Source organism: Phocoena phocoena, chromosome 7, assembly GCF_963924675.1.
Source record: "Phocoena phocoena chromosome 7, mPhoPho1.1, whole genome shotgun sequence".
Taxonomy (NCBI): domain Eukaryota; kingdom Metazoa; phylum Chordata; class Mammalia; order Artiodactyla; family Phocoenidae; genus Phocoena; species Phocoena phocoena.
The window spans coordinates 28,316,971-28,335,580 of NC_089225.1; the positions used below are offsets into that span (position 1 = coordinate 28,316,971).

General features: G+C 37.9%; 1 protein-coding gene across 1 annotated transcript in view; it reads left to right on the forward strand.

Annotated features, from left to right (window-relative positions):
- The window catches only part of ARHGAP15 (Rho GTPase activating protein 15), a 630,092-nt gene that overhangs the window by 90,376 nt on the left and 521,106 nt on the right, over positions 1 to 18,610 (forward strand). Inside the window, exon 4 of the mRNA XM_065880510.1 lies at positions 5,270 to 5,331. Within this exon, the coding sequence (XP_065736582.1) occupies positions 5,270 to 5,331 (62 nt within the window). The remainder of the gene's footprint in view (positions 1 to 5,269; positions 5,332 to 18,610) is intronic.

An 18,610-nucleotide genomic window follows, 5' to 3' on the forward strand; every position in this document is an offset into this window, starting at 1 on the left:
TGGGTCATCATGTCTCCATTGTCATTTGTTTCTAGGTATTTTTTGATTTCCTCTTTGATTTCTTCAGTGATCACTTCGTTATTAAGTAGTGTATTGTTTAGCCTCCATGTGTTGGTATTTTTTACAGATCTTTCCCTGTAATTGACATCTAGTCTCATAGCATTATGGTCGGAAAAGATACTTGATACAACTTCAATTTTCTTAAATTTACCAAGGCTTGATTTGTGACCCAAGATATGATCTATCCTGGAGAATGTTCCATGAGCACTTGAGAAAAATGTGTATTCTGTTGTTTTTGGATGGAATTTCCTATAAATATCAATTAAGTCCATCTTGTTAATATATCATTTAAAGCTTGTGTTTCTTTATTTATTTTCATTTTGGATGATCTGTCCATTGGTGAAAGTGGGGTGTTAAAGTCTCCTACTATGAATGTGGTAGTCGATTTCCCCTTTTATGGTTGTTAGCAGTTGCCTTATGTATTGAGGTGCTCCTGTGTTGGGTGCATAAATATTTACAGTTGTTATATCTTCTTCTTGGATCAATATCTTGATCATTATGTAGTGTCCTTCTTTGTCTCTTCTAATAGTCTTTATTTTAAAGTCTGTTTTGTCTGACATGAGAATTGCTACTCCAGCTTTCTTTTGGTTTCCATTTTCATGGAATATCTTTTTCCATCCCCTTACTTTCAGTCTGTATGTGTCTCTAGGTCTGAAGTGGGTCTCTTGTAGACAGCATATAAATGGGTCTTATTTTTGTATCCATTCAGCCAGTCTGTGTCTTTTGGTGGGAGCATTTAATGCATTTACATTTAAGGTAATTATCGATATGTATGTTCCTATTCCCATTTTCTTAATTGTTTTGGGTTTGTTATTGTAGGTCTTTTCCTTCTCTTGTGTTTCTTGCCTAGAGAAGTTCCTTTAGCATTTGTTGTGAAGCTGGTTTGGTGGTGCTGAACTCTCTCAGCTTTTGCTTGTCTGTAAAGGTTTTAATTTCTCCATCAAATCTGAATGAGATCCTTGCTGGGTAATCTTGGTTGCAGGTTTTTCTCCTTCATCACTTTAAATATGTCCTGCCAGTCCCTTCTGGCTTGCAGAGTTTCTGCTGAAACATCAGCTGTTAACCTTATGGAGATTCCCTTGTGTGTTATTTGTTGTTTTTCCCTTGCTGCTTTTAATATGTTTTCTTTGTATTTAATTTTTGACAGTTTGATTAATATGTGTCTTGGTGTGTTTCTCGTTGGATTTATCCTGTATGGGACTCTCTGTGCTTCCTGGACTTGATTAACTATTTCCTTTCCCATATTAGGGAAGTTTTCAACTATAATCTCTTCAAATATTTTCTCAGTCCCTTTCTTTTTCTCTTCTTCTTCTGGAACCCCTATAATTCGAATGTTGGTGCGTTTAATGTTGTCCCAGAGGTCTCTGAGACTGTCCTCAGTTCTTTTCATTCTTTTTTCTTTAATCTGCTCTGCAGTAGTTATTTCCACTATTTTATCTTCCAGGTCACTTATCTGTTCTTCTGCCTCAGTTTTTCTGCTATTGATCCCATCTAGAGTATTTTAAATTTCATTTATTGTGTTGTTCATCATTGCTTGTTTCATCTTTAGTTCTTCTAGGTCCTTCTTAAATGTTTCTTGCATTTTCTATATTCTATTTCCAAGATTTTGGATCATCTTTACTATCAATATTCTGAATTCTTTTTCAGGTACACTACCTATTTCCTCTTCATTTGTTAGGTCTGGTGGGTTTTTATCTTGCTCCTTCATCTGCTGTGTGTTCTTCTGTCTTCTTATTTTGCTTACCTTACTGTGTTTGGGGTCTCCTTTTTGCAGGCTCCACGTTCGTAGTTCCCGTTGTTTTTGGTGCCTGTCCCCAGTGGCTAAAGTTGGTTCAGTGGGTTGTGTAGGCTTCCTGGTGGAGGGGACTAGTGCCTGTGTTCTGGTGGGTGAGGCTGGATCTTGTCTTTCTGGTGGGCAGGTCCACGTCAGGTGGTGTGTTTTGGGGTGTCTGTGGACTTTTTATGATTTTAGGCAGCCTCTCTGCCAATGGGTGGGGTTGTGTTCCTGTCTTGCTAGTTGTTTGGCATAGGGTGTCCAACACTGTAGCTTGCTGGTGGTTGAGTGAAGCTGGATGCTGGTGTTGAGATGGAGATCTCTGGGAGATTTTCACCGTTTGATATTATGTGGAGCTGGGAGGTCACTTGTGGACCAGTGTCCTGAAGTTGGCTCTCCCACCTCAGAGGCAGAGCCCTGACTCCTGGCTGCAGCACCAAGAGCCTTTCATCCACACGGCTCAGAATAAAAGGGAGAAAAAGTAGAAAAAAAAAAAAAAGAAAGAAAGAAAGAAAATAGGAAGGAAGGAAAGAAAGGAAGAAAGAAGATAAAGTAAGATAAAATAAAGTTATTAAAATAAAAAAATAATTATTAAGAAAAAAAATTTTTTTAAAGAAAAAAAAGGACAGATGGCTAGAACCTTAGCACAAATGGTGAAAGCAAAGCTATATGGACAAAACCTCACACAGGAGCATTCACATACACACTCACAAAAAGAGAAAAAGGGGAAAAAATAATATATCTTGCTCTCAAAGTCCACCTCCTCAATTTGGGATGATTCGTTGTCTATTCAGGTATTCCACAGATGCAGGGTACATCAAGTTGATTGTGGAGCTTTAATCCGCTGCTTCTGAGGCTGCTGGGAAAGATTTCCCTTTCTCTTCTTTGTTCGCACAGCTCCCGGGGCTCAGATTTGGATTTGGCCCTGCCTCTGTGTGTAGGTCGCTACAGGGCGTCTGTTCTTCGCTCAGACAGGACGGGGTTAAAGGAGCAGCTGATTCGCGGGCTCTGGCTCACTCAGGCCGAGGGGAGGGAGGGCTATGGATGCGGGGCGAGCCCGCGGTGGCAGAGGCCGGCGGGACGTTGCACCAGCCTGAGGCGCGCCGTGCGTTTTCCCGGGGAAGTTGTCCCTGGATCCCGGGACCCTGGCAGTGGCGGGCTGCACAGGCTCCCGGGAGGGGCGGTGTGGTTAGTGACCTGTGCTTGCACACAGGGTTCTTGGTGGCGGCAGCAGCAGCCTTAGCATCTCCCGCCCGTCTCTGGGGTCCGCGCTGTGTTAGCCACGGCTCGCGCTCATCTCTGGAGCTCCTTTAAGCAGCGCTCTTAATCCCCTCTCTTCAGGCACCAGGAAACAAAGAGGGAAGAAAAAGTCTCTTGCCTCTTCGGCAGCTCCATACTTTTCCTTGGACTCCCTCCCGGCTAGCCGTGGTGCACTAACCCCTTTCAGGCTGTGTTCGCGGCACCAACCCCAGTCCTCTCCCTGCGCTCTGATCGAAGCCGAGTCTCAGCTCCCAGCCCCACCCGCTCCGGCGGGTGAGTGCTGGTCGGCACCGATCCTCTGTGCGGGAATCTCTCCGCTTTGCCCTCCGCACCCCTGTGGCTGCGCTCTCCTCCGCGGCTCTGAAGCTTCCCCCCTCTGCCACCCGCAGTCTCCACCCACGAAGGGGCTCCCTAGTGTGTGGAAACTTTTCCTCCTTCACAGCTCCCTCCCACTGGTGCAGGTCCCGTCCCTATTCTTTTGTCTCTGTTTATTCTTTTTTTCTTTTGCCCTACCCAGGTATGTGGGGAGTTTCTTGCCTTTTGGGAAGTCTGAGGTCTTCTGCCAGCGTTCAGTAGGTGTTCTGTAGGAGTTGTTCCACGTGTAGATGTATTTCTGGTGTATCTGTGGGGAGGAAGGTGATCTCCGCGTTTTACTCTTCCGCCATCCTCCTGGTTCCTCCATCCAGTGTATTTTGAAAGCTAAGTATTGTGCTGTGTATTAGGAATATAATATTTAAAAAATCGGAAAAGATCTCACCTATATCAGAGTGAGTCTTGTAAATAGCCAATTCTTTAACTGCTGAAATTTTAGTGGTTTGGAACAACTCACACCCAAATATCTCTTCCTTTAACCTGTCATAATGTAGACAGATTATTTTTGTTTGTCCAGTTTCCTATAAAAATTTAAATAAACATTTAAATAGCCATTCATTCACTCATTTGTTCAAAGAATATTTATTATTGTGATCATCGGTGCCAGCAAGTACTCTCTGTGCTGGGAACACAGGTGTGAAAGGAAGAGTCACAGCACAGGTGCAGGTACAACCAAATAAGCCCTATGATAGTGGTAATGGCAGAATGAAAATGAAGATTCAGGACAGGGCATCTAAAAAGAGATTGCAGAGGAAACATGAAAGAACTCTCTAACAATAGAGAGAAATATTACATTTTAAAGTAGATTTAATATATCTGGGAATTGATGAGATGAAGATATGGTGGAAGTGAAATAGTACAGTCAGGAGGAAGGCATGTATGGTGGCACTGAGGGAGTGTGGTCCTTTGATATTAGGTAGGTGACTCCTTAAAGCTTTCAGCATATAGCATGGGGGTGCAGGTGAAGGTTGTTGGCAATTTACCAAGATCGAAAAGATGGAACACAGGTAAGATCTAGGGATGGGAGGGGTGCAGGACTGACAGGGGAAGGTAGAAATAGGGCACTAAGAAATTAAAACATCTATAATAGACTTTGCTGGCAGTCACCACATCACAATTTGCATTGTGTATTTATTTACCCTAGAACTCCACAAAATCCTCTGTGGAATGATAAGGAATGGTTGAATCTCCTTTAAGGAATGTGCAGCTATATTAGCAATGAAAGCCAATAAATACAAATAGGAAAGGAAGCAAACCCACATCATGGAGGAAGATAATGAGATAATGCTGCTACAGCATCTCTTGGCAACTAACTGAACGAAATGCATGGAATGTCAGTGTTTTAAATGCCCTTCCAGTTTAACCAGCCCAGTTACCTGCTGCTGTTGACTTTTTCTCACTCACTGGCATCAGCAGGTACATGAGGAAGTGGAAATGAGGAGTGAAAAGGAAGAACTTTTCCAAGGATGATTGGTAAAATTAAGGAAGGCATTAATTTTGTTTTACCATTTTTAATCAATTTTGTAAGCAAGTGACTTCAATGCCCAGAAGGAAAAGTAAGTAAAGGTGTATCACTATCTAACAAATCATTCACATTACTCTTTGTTATCTTTCTTTTGGATATTTAACAGCTTGTAATGACTGATCTTGAAGGCATTTCCCATAAGCTATATATGCATTGTTGATGAAGTTCTATGACTGGAAACTTCCATCACTGCAACGACTGTTGGAAAGCACAGGTTCATTCAAACTAATAATGCATAGGAGTTTGTCACAGTTTTAATATATGTATTCTTCTTGCAGATGGTTGAAAAAGAAGGTTATCTTCAAAAAGCTAAAATTGCAGATGGAGGAAAGAAACTAAGGTAATAAAAGTTTTTTTTAATTCACTTTTATATAACTATGCCAGTTCCCCATCTCCTCAATTGTGTCACTGCTATTGTTTGGAAAGGTAGGCCCTATGGTACATGACTAGAATATTCCTTTCTGCTATCACTAAGATCAACAGTAGTTTTAATATAATTATAGTTTTCCAACAAAGCACTACATTTTATTTTGTTGCACAGAATATATAAATGAAGTGCTTCATGACCTTCTAAGACTTGAAATCTTAAAAAGTATGTGAAGAAATAAGATAATGGGTCTTGATTTCTGGGATTAATAGATTAGGGGATGAAAGGACTCATTTTGCAGTATATAAAAATCTCCCTACAGTACATTGGGATCATAATTTTTTGAAGGATGGAGGATTTGAAATACGTTTGTTGCTCAAATAAAAATCATTTGAGAAAAAAATAAAAGGAAAATAATCTGTCAGATAAAAAGTTGGAAGTTGCTGCACTTGGAGATGAGGTCAACACAGAGTAGGTGAGAGAAATTAGAAAATGTAATAAGGATTCCCTAGGCAACAACAAGAAAAAACTTGGAGAAAAAAATAAGGTTGATAGGAGGGTAGACAAACACACTACATGTTTTTTATATATGGGATATTTAGAAATAATCATCTCCATTTTAGAATTTTCCCTATTTCTCATGTAGGTCTTATAATATACCTAGCTTTGTGCTAGGTTATATGCAAGCTGCAAAGGTATGTAGAAAGTGCTTACAGTGGGAGAAAAGGCATTTATTCATGACTATATTATTAACAGTTAAAATCATACAGGATAAATTCACTAATTAGCTATACAATGGGACACTTATTAATTGTATAATACAATTCATTACTAGAATGGAACTCTGGCCAACACTAGAGAATGAAGTATGCTATTGTTTGTTTGCTATAGTGGAGTAAGTATATATTTATTTAAAAGAAGTAAAATTGGGGAAAACTATCATCCATAATTCCACTACTTAAAATAACTATTTCAATTTTAAAGAACAAACTCTATTTTCTGCCCATATTATGTTTTATTCTCGGATAGCAAACAGGGCCTTGAACCCTCTCCTAGACTGTTCCTCTGCAGTAATCCTGCAGCCACCCTCCTTTGAAGGGTCCAGGAGGGAGATGCACAGGAGACAAGATCAAATGCAATGCTGCTTTCAAAGACTCATCTAGTCCTGGCCCCAGTGGAGAACCTGACTTAATGTGTTAGGTTCTGAAAGGACCCAGGAGGGATTCTTTGAGTAACCCAATCTAGTGCCAACTTTCCCCTAGACTTTTCTCCCAGTTATATCAGCTCGTGAAAGGTGCAATGATAAATCTTCCCAAGATAAGTCAAAACCCTTTCTTACCTTACCAGTGATGTGGACAAAAAATCCATAGAGGGACAGAAAAGGACTTGTCTAAATTATCACTTCACCTTTCACTGGGGCTTGGCAGGAAAGAGGAGTGATAGCTTTGGTCAGTCTTAGCCTCCAGACTCATGCAAGCAAGAGGAGGAGATGCTAAAAGGAACTCGAAGGAAACAAGATGATGCGCCACCACAGTGATCTTGTACAATGTCCTTGCCCATAAGCTATCCATAAACCATCCCTGTAAAATGTTTTCCTAGAAAGTGGTGTCAAGAAAAAGTAGAGGAGCACAACCAGGCCTTTTCCCTAACAGACTCACATGAATACATTTTTAGGTAATTTCAACCAGTGTGTATACCATTTTGTATTTGTTGTTACTTTAATCAGCTTACAAACCATTTCTGTGTTCTAGTTTAAATTCATATAAACATTATTTTATACTATGTTTTATTGTTATTTCAATCAGCTTGCATGCAATTATGCATTCCTTCAGCTTTTTCATTTAAAGTTATATAAATTTTAGTTTTCCTTTTTTGTTTTTGTCTTTGCTTTTAACCTCAGGTGTACAAATTGAGTTGATTTTCCTCTTCAGTGTGTGGCCTTGTATTATCATCATTCTGGACAAGACCCCTAGTTGGTTTTATTTTATTCTTCATCTCCATTCCTCACTTCAGTCCTCTGTAGAATGTATGTTCATCAAATCCTCTCTCCATACATTTATTTGGCTATATGTATGGCATTCTAGAAAACAGTGTGTAAGTCAATGTGTTCTAAATTGCATAAGCCTTTGGTTATAAGCCTCATTCTGGTTCGTACTACTTTCATTCAATGTTAGTCAATGTTAGGATATCTATCTATATCTATATATTTAAAACAAGTTAATTTCTTCCAACTGCTGCCCATTTTGCTGTTGTGAACACACATCAAATTTTACTTACTCAGTCTTCCAGGAGTGGATACCTAAATTGTCCCTAACTCCTTCCATCCCAAACAACATTGCAACAAACCACACCGATATGTCTCCTTACAGACCTGTGAGGAATTCTCTCTAGGGCATACCCCCAGGAGTAAAGGATTGCTTGGTGGTAAGGTACACACGGTTATAAATGATTTGGGTACTACATGCCAAACTTTCTCCAGAATGAATGCATCGGTTCACACTCTCTCCACAATGCAGAAGGGATCGCCTCGCTCCATGATCTCATCAGCATGCAGCATTATCAGACTTTCAGTTTTGCAAGTTGATGGCTATAGGACATTACTTTAGTGTTGCATTTATTTTTATTCTTCTGACTGGCGTTTCATTTAAGCATCATGTCACCTATTTAGAGTCAGTCAGGCTCTGCATTCCAAGAATAGCCTGTGCATAAACTATCTTCTACTGAGTTTCTCCCTTTTTTTTTTTTTTGAGAGAACTCCTGGTATACACCAGGTAGTAATACATTGTCAACTTTAGTCTTGGGAGATATCTCCTCCAAGTCTCTCACTATCTATTTACCTTGCTGATGAAAGTCCTTAGTGACCAGATATCTTTAAATTTGATCCATATTGTTCCATAATTTCATTCTTTATTGTTTGTAGGATTTGCTTTCTTTTTTGAATTTTTAAAAAAATTTTAATTGAAGTATGGTTGATTTATGATATCATGCAAGTTTCAGGTTTACAGCACAATGATTCAGTTCTATATATATATATATATATATATATATATATATATATATATATTCTTGTTCAGCTTCTTTTCCCTTATAGGTTATTACATAATATTGAGTATAGTTTCCTGTGCTATACTGTAGGTTCTTGTTGGTTATCTGTTTTATACACAGTAGTGTATAAAATCCCAGCCTCATAATTCATCCCTCCCATCCATCCCCCTTTCCCCTTTGGTAACCATAAGTTTGTTTTCTGTATCTGTGAGTCTCTTTCTGTTTTGGAAATAAGTTCATTTGTGTCTTTTTTTTTTCTTTTCTTTTCTTTTCTTTTTTTAGATTCCACATATAAGTGATATCACATGATATTTGTCTTTCTCTGTCTGGCTTACTTCACTTAGTATGACAATCTCTCAGTCCACCCATTTGCAACAGCAGCAAATGGCATTATTTCATTCATTTTTATGGCTGAGTAATATTCCACTGTGTGTGTGTGTATGTATGTATATATGTATATGTATGTGTAGGGGTGTGTGTGTGTGTGTATAGATATACATATATATATATGTATATATATACACCACATGTTCTTTATACATTCATCTGTTGATGGACATTTAGGTTGCTTTCTTGTCTTGGCTTTTGTAAATAGTGCTGCAGTGAACATTGGGGTGCATGTATCTTTTCAAATTATGGTTTTCTCTGGATATATGCCCAGGGGTGAGATTTCAGGATCATATGGTAGCTCTATTTTTAGTTGTTTTAAGGATTGCTTTAGTTTTTATTATAAACACATTACAGATTGAAAATTGTAGTATATATAGTCAGCATGTTTAATAACATATAATACACCACAATGTTGATGGGACTGTAATACACCAAGCCATTTCTACATTCCTCTTTTATTAGATTTTTAAGTTGATTCCAGTTTTATACTAAAATAGTTATAAATGCAGTAAACCTACTATTGCTTGTCAGTTTTTCTTTTATATCTTCTTAAGAGAATTTCTAAGCCTAGATGACTTAATTAAATCACAAGACCATTTTTTAAATGACTGTTATGTATTGACATACTGCTTGCTTGTTTTTTGTAACTAATAACGAAATGGTCAGTTTAATCATAACTTTGAAAAATTGTGTAGTTTTTATATCATTGGTAATTTAGTAACTATTAAATAGTATACCATAGTTGCTGTAATTTGTATTTCTTATGTAAAATTTCTTTCCATAGCCTTTTCCCCATTTATCAGGGAACTTTATATCTTTTTATAAATTATAATGAGTTACTGCAATAGTAACAGATGCTTATGCTGTCAAGTACTTGGATAATTGCTTTACCAGTAATTCTGAAATAATACTCTAAAATAGGCTATAGTACTGCTTTCAATCTTACAAGTGGAGAAACTTGGTCACTTGTATCAGCCTCTCCTTCTCTCAATCTTATTGCATGTATAGTTGGTATCAGATTTTTAGTCCTGTCCTCTGTTTAAAGTAGGTTGGATTTTTCCCTCTTGCTAGAAGATGTTTGAGGCCAGGAAGCAAAAATTGTTCGTTTATTTCATACCATCAACAGTACAAAGGGCTTCAATTGTCACTTAATACTATTTTATTAATCTCAAAGTTTTCTACTCATAAATACATGACAGGTCATCCACATTATATCTTGTGTTCTTATTTTTCTTTCTTTCCCTCCTCCTGTTCCTTTTTCTTTAGCTTCCTTTCCTCTTTCATATATTTTTTCTTTCTAAGACAAGTTTGACCTATCTCTGAATACAACAAGAGTGGGTGGAAGGAAGGAGAACTCCTTGGCTATACCTTACATTTGTAAAGGGCCATAAATTTAACTTTATTTTGAAATGAAGTTCTAGAAATCTCCCCAGACAGACAGACGGGGTTGAAAGCCGAAGACATTCAGCATTCAACTTTAGTTTTTCTTTGTGAACATTGAAAGTATGCTTTTTCTGATAAAGTTTAGAAATTCTTGCATTTTGGTACATCTATCCCCAAAAGTTAAGTAGCCCAGGTTTCTCTGAAGCTCTCGGAGACCTTAGCAAAGAGTTGTTTTCAATTCTTTAATTGAAAACAACTTTAATTTATAAAAGCCCCTGACAGCATGTAAGCTATTTCCGTATCCTTATCTCTCCCTCTATACCTTTCAAGTCTGCCCCTTTGTCATCTCATTTGTGGCTCTGTACATCTTATCATGGCTTTTCACTCTGCTCTGCTTTTCAGAGGGACCTGGGAAGAAGTACTTGAGGGTGAAAATATGGACAGAGAGGTATTTGGGAAGAAATCAAGTAAAGGTAGTGCAGCGTTATGTCTACTAGTGTGTATTTTCATCCTAGAGCCCATGGCTGTTAGACCTTAGTTTTTATTTGTTTTTTTCTTCTTTTTAAACAATTGTTTCTCAGAATAGACTCTGTAGAACATGATACCAAAGTACCCTTCTAATGTAAACTTTTCTTTTTAGCATTTTCTGCTCAAGATCCCAATAACTTCTTCCAGGCTTCATCTGTCTTTCTCTTTTTTTAATGTTCCATAATGAAGACTGGAGGGAAGGTTTGGAGAGTATGGAATACTGAAGTTAATTTGTAAAAGGTTGCTTGAGTTTCATGATTTCCAACACATGCTCTGTTATAATTTCCAACTTCTAGTAACCCTTTGAATATATAAAGCTTTTACATTTCTTGCAATAGTGGCAGAGATGTATATATTTATACATCAGTGTCTCTTTGACCCTTTTTTTAAAGCAGAGGCAAATTACAAGAAGCTTAAGAGAGAAGCAATAAGTTCTTCACCTACCAGTTTGAGAACTAGTCAGAACACTTAAACAGTGTCCAAGTGATTTTTCAGTAAATCAATCAAGGACACTAGAGTAAATCACATTTACCCCCACCAGAGGTACAGAATCAAGTCAAATCCAGTGTGCCCAAGTCAGAAAACAGAGGCAGGTGGCCCAGAGTGAGTCTGAAATTTACAAAGTAACCTCACATATATTTTCCTCTGACTTTTTCATTTGCCGCCGTGTCATTACCAAAGGAGGCATAGGAGAGGTGAGTGTAAGATATAAAGCTTTGATGTTAGAGCAGATGAATATGTTAAACCTCAGTTCAAGCTAACAGATTCTTATGACGATAACGAATATCTTAAGGGCCATTTTCCATCAAGCGTTCTTCAGATAAGCTGTTACCAAGCTGCTGTTATTATGTGCTGCCATCCGGTGTCCGTTTTGTAGAATGCAGAGTTTTTGGTCAAGCTGATGCCTGTGTTGAGTTTTCTTTGGTTTTGGGGTTGTTTTGTTTTGTTTTGTTTTTACTTTCTACCTTTACAACTCAGGATTTGTTTTAGGGAAGCTCTCTGAAGTGTCTCACTTGGAGAAATTGTCCCACCAATTGCATTAATTGTAACTAATTGTCCTTATTAGAATTTAGTTCTTCCTCCTTCCTAATTACATTAAGGATCTTTTTCCCCCTTACATGTGATGTCTTGTGACAAAAAAAATTAAAATAAATAGCCTGCATTTATTGTCCCAGGATCTGTTTCCTGTACTGAATCACTAGTGTCAGTATCAATCCCTTACCTAATTGTTACTTGTAAATTCATGTGGGGACTCTCTCACCTATTCCTGGGACCTCTGACTTACTGAAGTTGGACATTTCCTGACCTATGTATCTTGTTTAACCCTCAAGTCTATCCAACAGCTTGGTTTTTATCTCTCTGTGTGGAAAAATAAAAAAGAACTCCCTCAAAGTTAAGATGATGAAGTGTTGATGCATTAATTGGCTCCCATCAATGGATGAAGTTACTTGCTGGCCATCTTGGGAAGGTAGAGATGAAAGGACTTCCAGGTCAGCATTGCAGAACAGCCCAGGTCAGGCTAAGAAGTGCCCTTGTTCCAAGGAGAAAGATGTTCAAGTAACTCTTTGACAGCAGTTGGGTGTCTTCCTCTCTCAGCGTCGATCATGAGGCTCTGCATAGACGTGCCCAATATGACTAAGGGAGAATTGCATGCCACCTGCTCTAGAGACAACTGATACAGCAGAATGAGCATGGCCTTCTAAGTCCAGAAGACTTGGTCTGAATCCCATATTTATGACTTTGATGCCCTTGGGTAGGATGCAACCTCACTAAGCCTCAATTTTTTTATCTGAATGTGGAGGATTTGTTTCTGTGTTTACTGCCTGTCTCCCCTGACATAAATGCCTTGAGGTCTCTGCTATTTGCCTTTATATATTCAGTCCTTGGAATTGTATCTGTCCTGTGGTAGATGCTCAGTAGATACTTGTGACTGTCTTGGGGATTAAATTACTTGACACAAAATACCAGGTGCCATACCTAGCACAGAGTGAGAACCAATGCATGCACAATAGCTTATCTTATTGAAACACATCTGAGAAGTCAGGAAGCCCTCTAGAGAAAGCTCAGGTATTGCCACTAGAATTATAAATTAGAAAAAGATATACTAAACCAGGAATGTTAGATACTTTTAAAACAGTGCTATGAAAGATTTATCAAAACACTTGGGAACTAAGGAATAAATAAGGGAAATGCAAGAAGTACGTGCTTTTGTAGTCCTTGTTAGTAAATAACAACAAACAGGGCAGGAGTAATCTAGATGTGTGACCCTCCTGAAATTTAAGAACCCATATATTCTTTTACTCAAAAACCTTGATAAGCACTCACTAAATGTCAGATATTGTGCCCAGGAGTGGAAAAGCTCTGGGAAGTCATGGTGTTCCCCTCTTTGGGGGTACTAGGAAAGTAGAGGGACTTTCTTTCCATTCTGAAAATCGCTTCATCGTCAAAAGGTCTATTTTTAAAGTCCTGCCTAAGCCCTCTAAACTTGAAGGAGTTACTCGCTCTCTGAGTTGAATCTCAATACACCGAAAAACTGTCACCTATAAGGATTTGGTTGCATGCAGAAAGCATTAAAGGTACAAGTCAAGGCAAAACCTTGCCAGTTGACCCTATTCATACTCCCTCCAGAGCTGACAGTGCCATCAAAAGGCTTGCTGTGTTAGAGTAACTGGTGAGAAAGCTTTTCTGCTGATATCCTGAGAATTACAGGCAGCACAATGGGCCAAACACATCAAATGGGGAATGGACTTGAAAGATATTGTGAAGAAAATAGCCAAGTCTCTAGACTACTTCATTCAGAGAGGAAGGTTCTGACCTAAGTCATAGGTTAAAAGATATTCCCATTAGGTGAATTCTTAGCTGCTCCTAGACTAGAGGCTTTTGAAACACTTTCTGGTTTTAGACTCCCTACTGAGTGCAGGTGAGTCTACTCATCACAAACCAGAATAATCCCCTAGCAGGAAAGAGAAAGAGGTGGTATCATAGCTAGAAGCACATCCCTGCTTCCGGCTTCTTATGAGGAGTTGAAAGACTCATCAGGTGACTCCTTTAAATCAGTTCAATTCCCAAGAGAAAAATAGAGCTTGAGAGTGGTGGGCCTTTGACCAATCCTTCTAATTAACATTAGGTAAAACAGTTAATTTGGCAGTCCAGATGGCTTATACCTTGTCACAGGCTCTGCACTCTAGCTTTTATAATTTGAGACTTAGGACCCAAACTATGGTGAAATCTGACATTGACAATCTCCTTAACCAAGAAAATAGTATATTGCTGGTTTGGTTCCAGAACACCTCAATAAAGAGAATAAGGCAACAAAGAGAGTCACATGATTTTTTTTGGTTTCCCCTTGCCTATAAATTTATGTTTACACTCTACCGTAGTCTGTTAAATGTGCAATAACATTATGTCTAACAAAACAATGTACATACCTTAATTCAAAAATACTGTATTGCTAAAACATGCTAAGCATCACCTGAGCCTTCAGTGAGCCATAATCTTTTTGCTGGTGGAGCGTCTTGCCTTGATGTTGATGACTGCCGACTGACTGCTCAGGGTGGTGAATACTACAGGTCGGGGTGGCTGGGCAGTTTCTGAAAATAAGAAAATAATAAAGTTTACCACATCAATTGACTCTTTCTTTCACAAACGATTTCTCTGTAGCATGCAGTGCTGTTTGAAAGCATTTTACTCACAGTAGAACTTCTTTCAAATTGGAGTCAGTCCTCTCAAACCCTGCCCCTGCTCTATCAACTAAATTTATGTAATATTCGAAATCCTTTGGTATCATTTCAACAGTCTTCACAACAACTTCACCAGGAATAGATTCCATCAGAAGAAACCGCTTTCTTTGCTCATCCATAAGAAGCAGTTCTTCATTCTTTAAAGTTTTATCATGAGATTGTGGCAATTTAGTCACATCCTCAGGCTCCACTTCTAATTCTAGCTCTCTTGCTATCTCCATCACTTCTGCAGTCACTTCCTCCACTGATGCATTGAACCCCTCAAAGTCATTCATGAGGGTTGGAATCAACTAATTCAGACTCCCGTTAATGTTGATATTTTGACCTCTTCCCATGAATCAGGAATGTTCTTAATGGCATCAAAAATATTGAATACTTTCCAAAAGGTTTTCAATTTACTTTTCCCATATCCATCAGAGGAATCATGACCTATAGCAGCTATAATGTATTTCTTACATGATAGAACTCCTTGATCCATGGGCTGCAGAATGGATGTTACGTTAGTAGGCATAAAAACAACATTAATTTCATTGTATATCTTCATCAGAGCTCTTGAGTAACCAGGTAATTTGTCAATGAACACTAATATTTTGAAAGGAATCTTTTTTTCTGAGCAGCAAGTCTCAAAAGTGGACTTAAAGTATTCAATAAACCATGTTGCCAAGAGATGTGCTTTCACCCAGGCTTTGTCATCCCATTTATAGAACGCAGGCAGAGTAGATTTAGTGTAATTCTTAAGGATCCTAGGACTTTCAGAATGGTAAAGGAGCTTTGGCTTCAACTTAAAGTCACCAGCTGCATTAACCCCTAACAAGACAGTCTGTCTGTGCTTTGAGGCTTTTGAAGTTGGGCATTGACTTCTTTTCTCTAGCTATGAAAGTCCTAGATGGCATCTTCTTCCAATAGAAGACTATTTTGTCTACATGGAAAATCTCTTGTTTAGTTGTAGTCACCTTCATTAATTATCTTAGCTAGAGCTTCTGGACAACTTGCTGCAGCTTCTACATCAGCATTTGCTGCTTCACCTTGTACTTTGATGTTACTGAGACAGCTTCTTTCCTTAAACCTCATGAACCAACCTCTGCTTGCTTCAGACTTTTCCTCTGCAGCTTCCTCATCTCTCTCAGCCTTCACAGAATTGAAGAGCGTTAAAATCTTGCTCTGGATTAGGCTTTGGCTTAAGGGAATGTTGCGTCTGGTTTGATTTCTATCCAAACCACTAAAACGTTCTCCATATCAGCATTAAGACTGTTTTGCTTTTCTATCATTCATGTGTTCACTGGAGTAGCACTTTTAATTTCCTTCGAGAACTTTTCCTTTGCATTCACTTGGCTAACTGCTTGGCACGAGAGGCCTAGCTGTCAGCCTGTTTTGGTTTTCGACCTGCCTTCCTCGCTAAACTTAATCATGACTAGCTTTCAATTTAAAGTGAGAGAGATGCAACTCTTCCTTTCACTTGAACACCTAGAGGCCATTGTAGAGCTACTAATTGGCCTAATTTCAATATTGCTCTGTCTCAGGGAATAGGGAGGCCTGAGGAGAGGAAGAGAGATGGGGAAAGGCCAGTCGGTGGAGCAGTCAGAACACACATAACACTTATGGATTAAGTTAGCTGTCTTATATGGGCATGGTTCACGGTGCCCCAAAGCAATTACAATAGTGACATCAAAGATCACTGATCACAGATCACCATAACAAATATAATAATAATGTAAAAGTTTTAAATACTGCGAGAATTACCAATATGTGACACAGAGACATGAAGTGAACAAACGCTGTTGGAAAAATTGCGCCAGTAGACTTGAAAGCAAGGTTCAGTTTGTAAAAAAACACAATATCTGTGAAGCACAATAAAATGATGTATGCCTATACTCTTTAATCTTTAAAAAAAAACCCACAACATAAATTGGTGAACAGATTTTAGGCTTCAGAATTGGAGAAACTGAGTTTGACTCTAAGTGTATGGCCTTAAGTAAGTTACCTAAACACTCCGAACTTTGTTTTCCATATTAGTAAATGGACAGATTAGTACCTTCATCTTTTTTGCAAAGCTAAATCTCCAGTAGACAAGCAAACTTATACTAGGTACTCAAAATAATTTATGCTAATTATTATTTTAAAAGAGATCATGAAAAACTGAATTAAAAATGGAGCCTCTAAAACGTTGAAAAACAGCATTCTATTTTTCTTTTTGAAATGAAATTATCTTAAATTGGAAAAATCTTCACTTGTATTCATAAAGACATTGTTTGTAGTTCATAAGATCAAAAAGAAATTTACTGTATGTAAAGTGCCAGAACAATTCAAATTACTAAGGTTCCAATACCTGCAGTTCTTACCCTATTCAGCTTGTTCATCAGATTCACCTAAGAGGGAACATTTCACAGCAGTTCAAAGTTCTAACTGTGAACCATGAGGTAATCGAATTTCATGCAACTTCAGTTCTAACCAGTTCCAGTTCCAAGTTTAAGAAAGGGAAGAGTAATGCCAACACATTCTATAAACGATCAACATCTGAAAAAGATCAAATCAGAACCATTTACCCAGGGCTTGCTATAGACAGGAAGCAAATAAGGTATAGAGATCTCTTGCCAGGAGATGAAAAATACAGTGGGAAATACAACAGGCAGGTTAAATATAGGTTCTGTCATGCCTGGGGGTGTCCCATTCTCCTTGGTTACATATGGTCAAAGTAAGGGGTGGAGATAAAAAAGATGCCCAGTCTAGAACAGCAGTCCCACCAATGTTTACTCTATCTTGGGCCATCTAATATTATGACCTGCATAAGAAGAAGGCTACAGGTGTTGCAATTCATCTTGCTGCTACTGTTACCTAAAATGAGAAATGGGAACTAAGGCAAGGGAAGAAAAGGGTCTATGTGGTTTTCATTTTTCCTCCATCTTTTTCATCATTTGATTGAAAAAGTGACTATTTGAAGACAAGTGGGTCCAAGAACATAGTGTTCATATTTGCATGTTGGAAAATACACATTGTGTTTGTTTTGTTTCTGTTTATCCAGTTTTTTTCTTTTTAACACAGTGATGTATCATTAGGAAAGCTTCAGGCATGTAAGAGCAGCCTAATCTTGTAAATATTAACTTTACTGAATCACAGCTGTCCTTTAAATCAAGCCCCTAGAGACTATGAGGCAAGTGGAACTAAATTACACAAAGATCTTACATGGTCATTTAAAATGTATCTTTGTGTAGTTTTCTATGGATCAGAGTAGTCTTTTTGTAAACTTTTTTTAAAGATCACTTTTGTAAAATGAATTCAGCTATTCTGAACTGAGTGTTAAACCAAAGCAAACTGCAGCAATATGATGTAATAGAAACTTATGTATACTAATCTCAATCTTTTACCACCTAAAACATTTGTCTTTCTTTATGACACAAATATATACACATCTATGTATTGAAGTAATACATGTTCAATGAAAAGAAAAATCAAAAGCTATGGTTTCACTCTCTGATTTAACTATTGTTATATCCAGCTTTTTATTTTTTACCCCCATGCCTAAGTTTAATAATTGACTCAACAAATACATATTTATTGCCTACTCTGTCCAAGGCACTGTTGCTTGTCACTGGGGGTATCTCTGTAAGGATGAAATGTTTTCTGTCAATTTGGGGCTTTTTATTTAATGGGGGAGAGAGAGAAGTGAAATTTACAAAAAAAAATTTTTTTAATTTATCCTAAGTTCTATGTGAGGAAGTCATGGAAGACATATTTGAGGACATAATATTTGAACTTCGATGAATGGGAATTGATAATCAAAAGGGGCTGGGATGAGTGAGGACAATCATAGGTAAATAGCACAGCATGGTCTTATGAACTACATATTATATTATGGTCTGCATTAAAATCTTCCCATATCAGGATTCTGCTAAGCACAGGGTTCATTAGTCCATTGTATGACTCCATTATATGCCATTTACATAACCTATCTCATTTTTTGATATTTTAGATGCAGAATTAAGAAATGGTGCACTTCATTCTTATGTACAGAGCCTTAACTTATGAGATGATTTCTTTAGGATAAATTTAACTTCATAGTAATGGGCTTGTTCAATCAAAAGATATACACATTTTAAAATATTTTTTAAAAACATATTGCCAAATTCACTCCTGAAAAGTTGTTTCCACTCCCACCAAAACTGTATGGG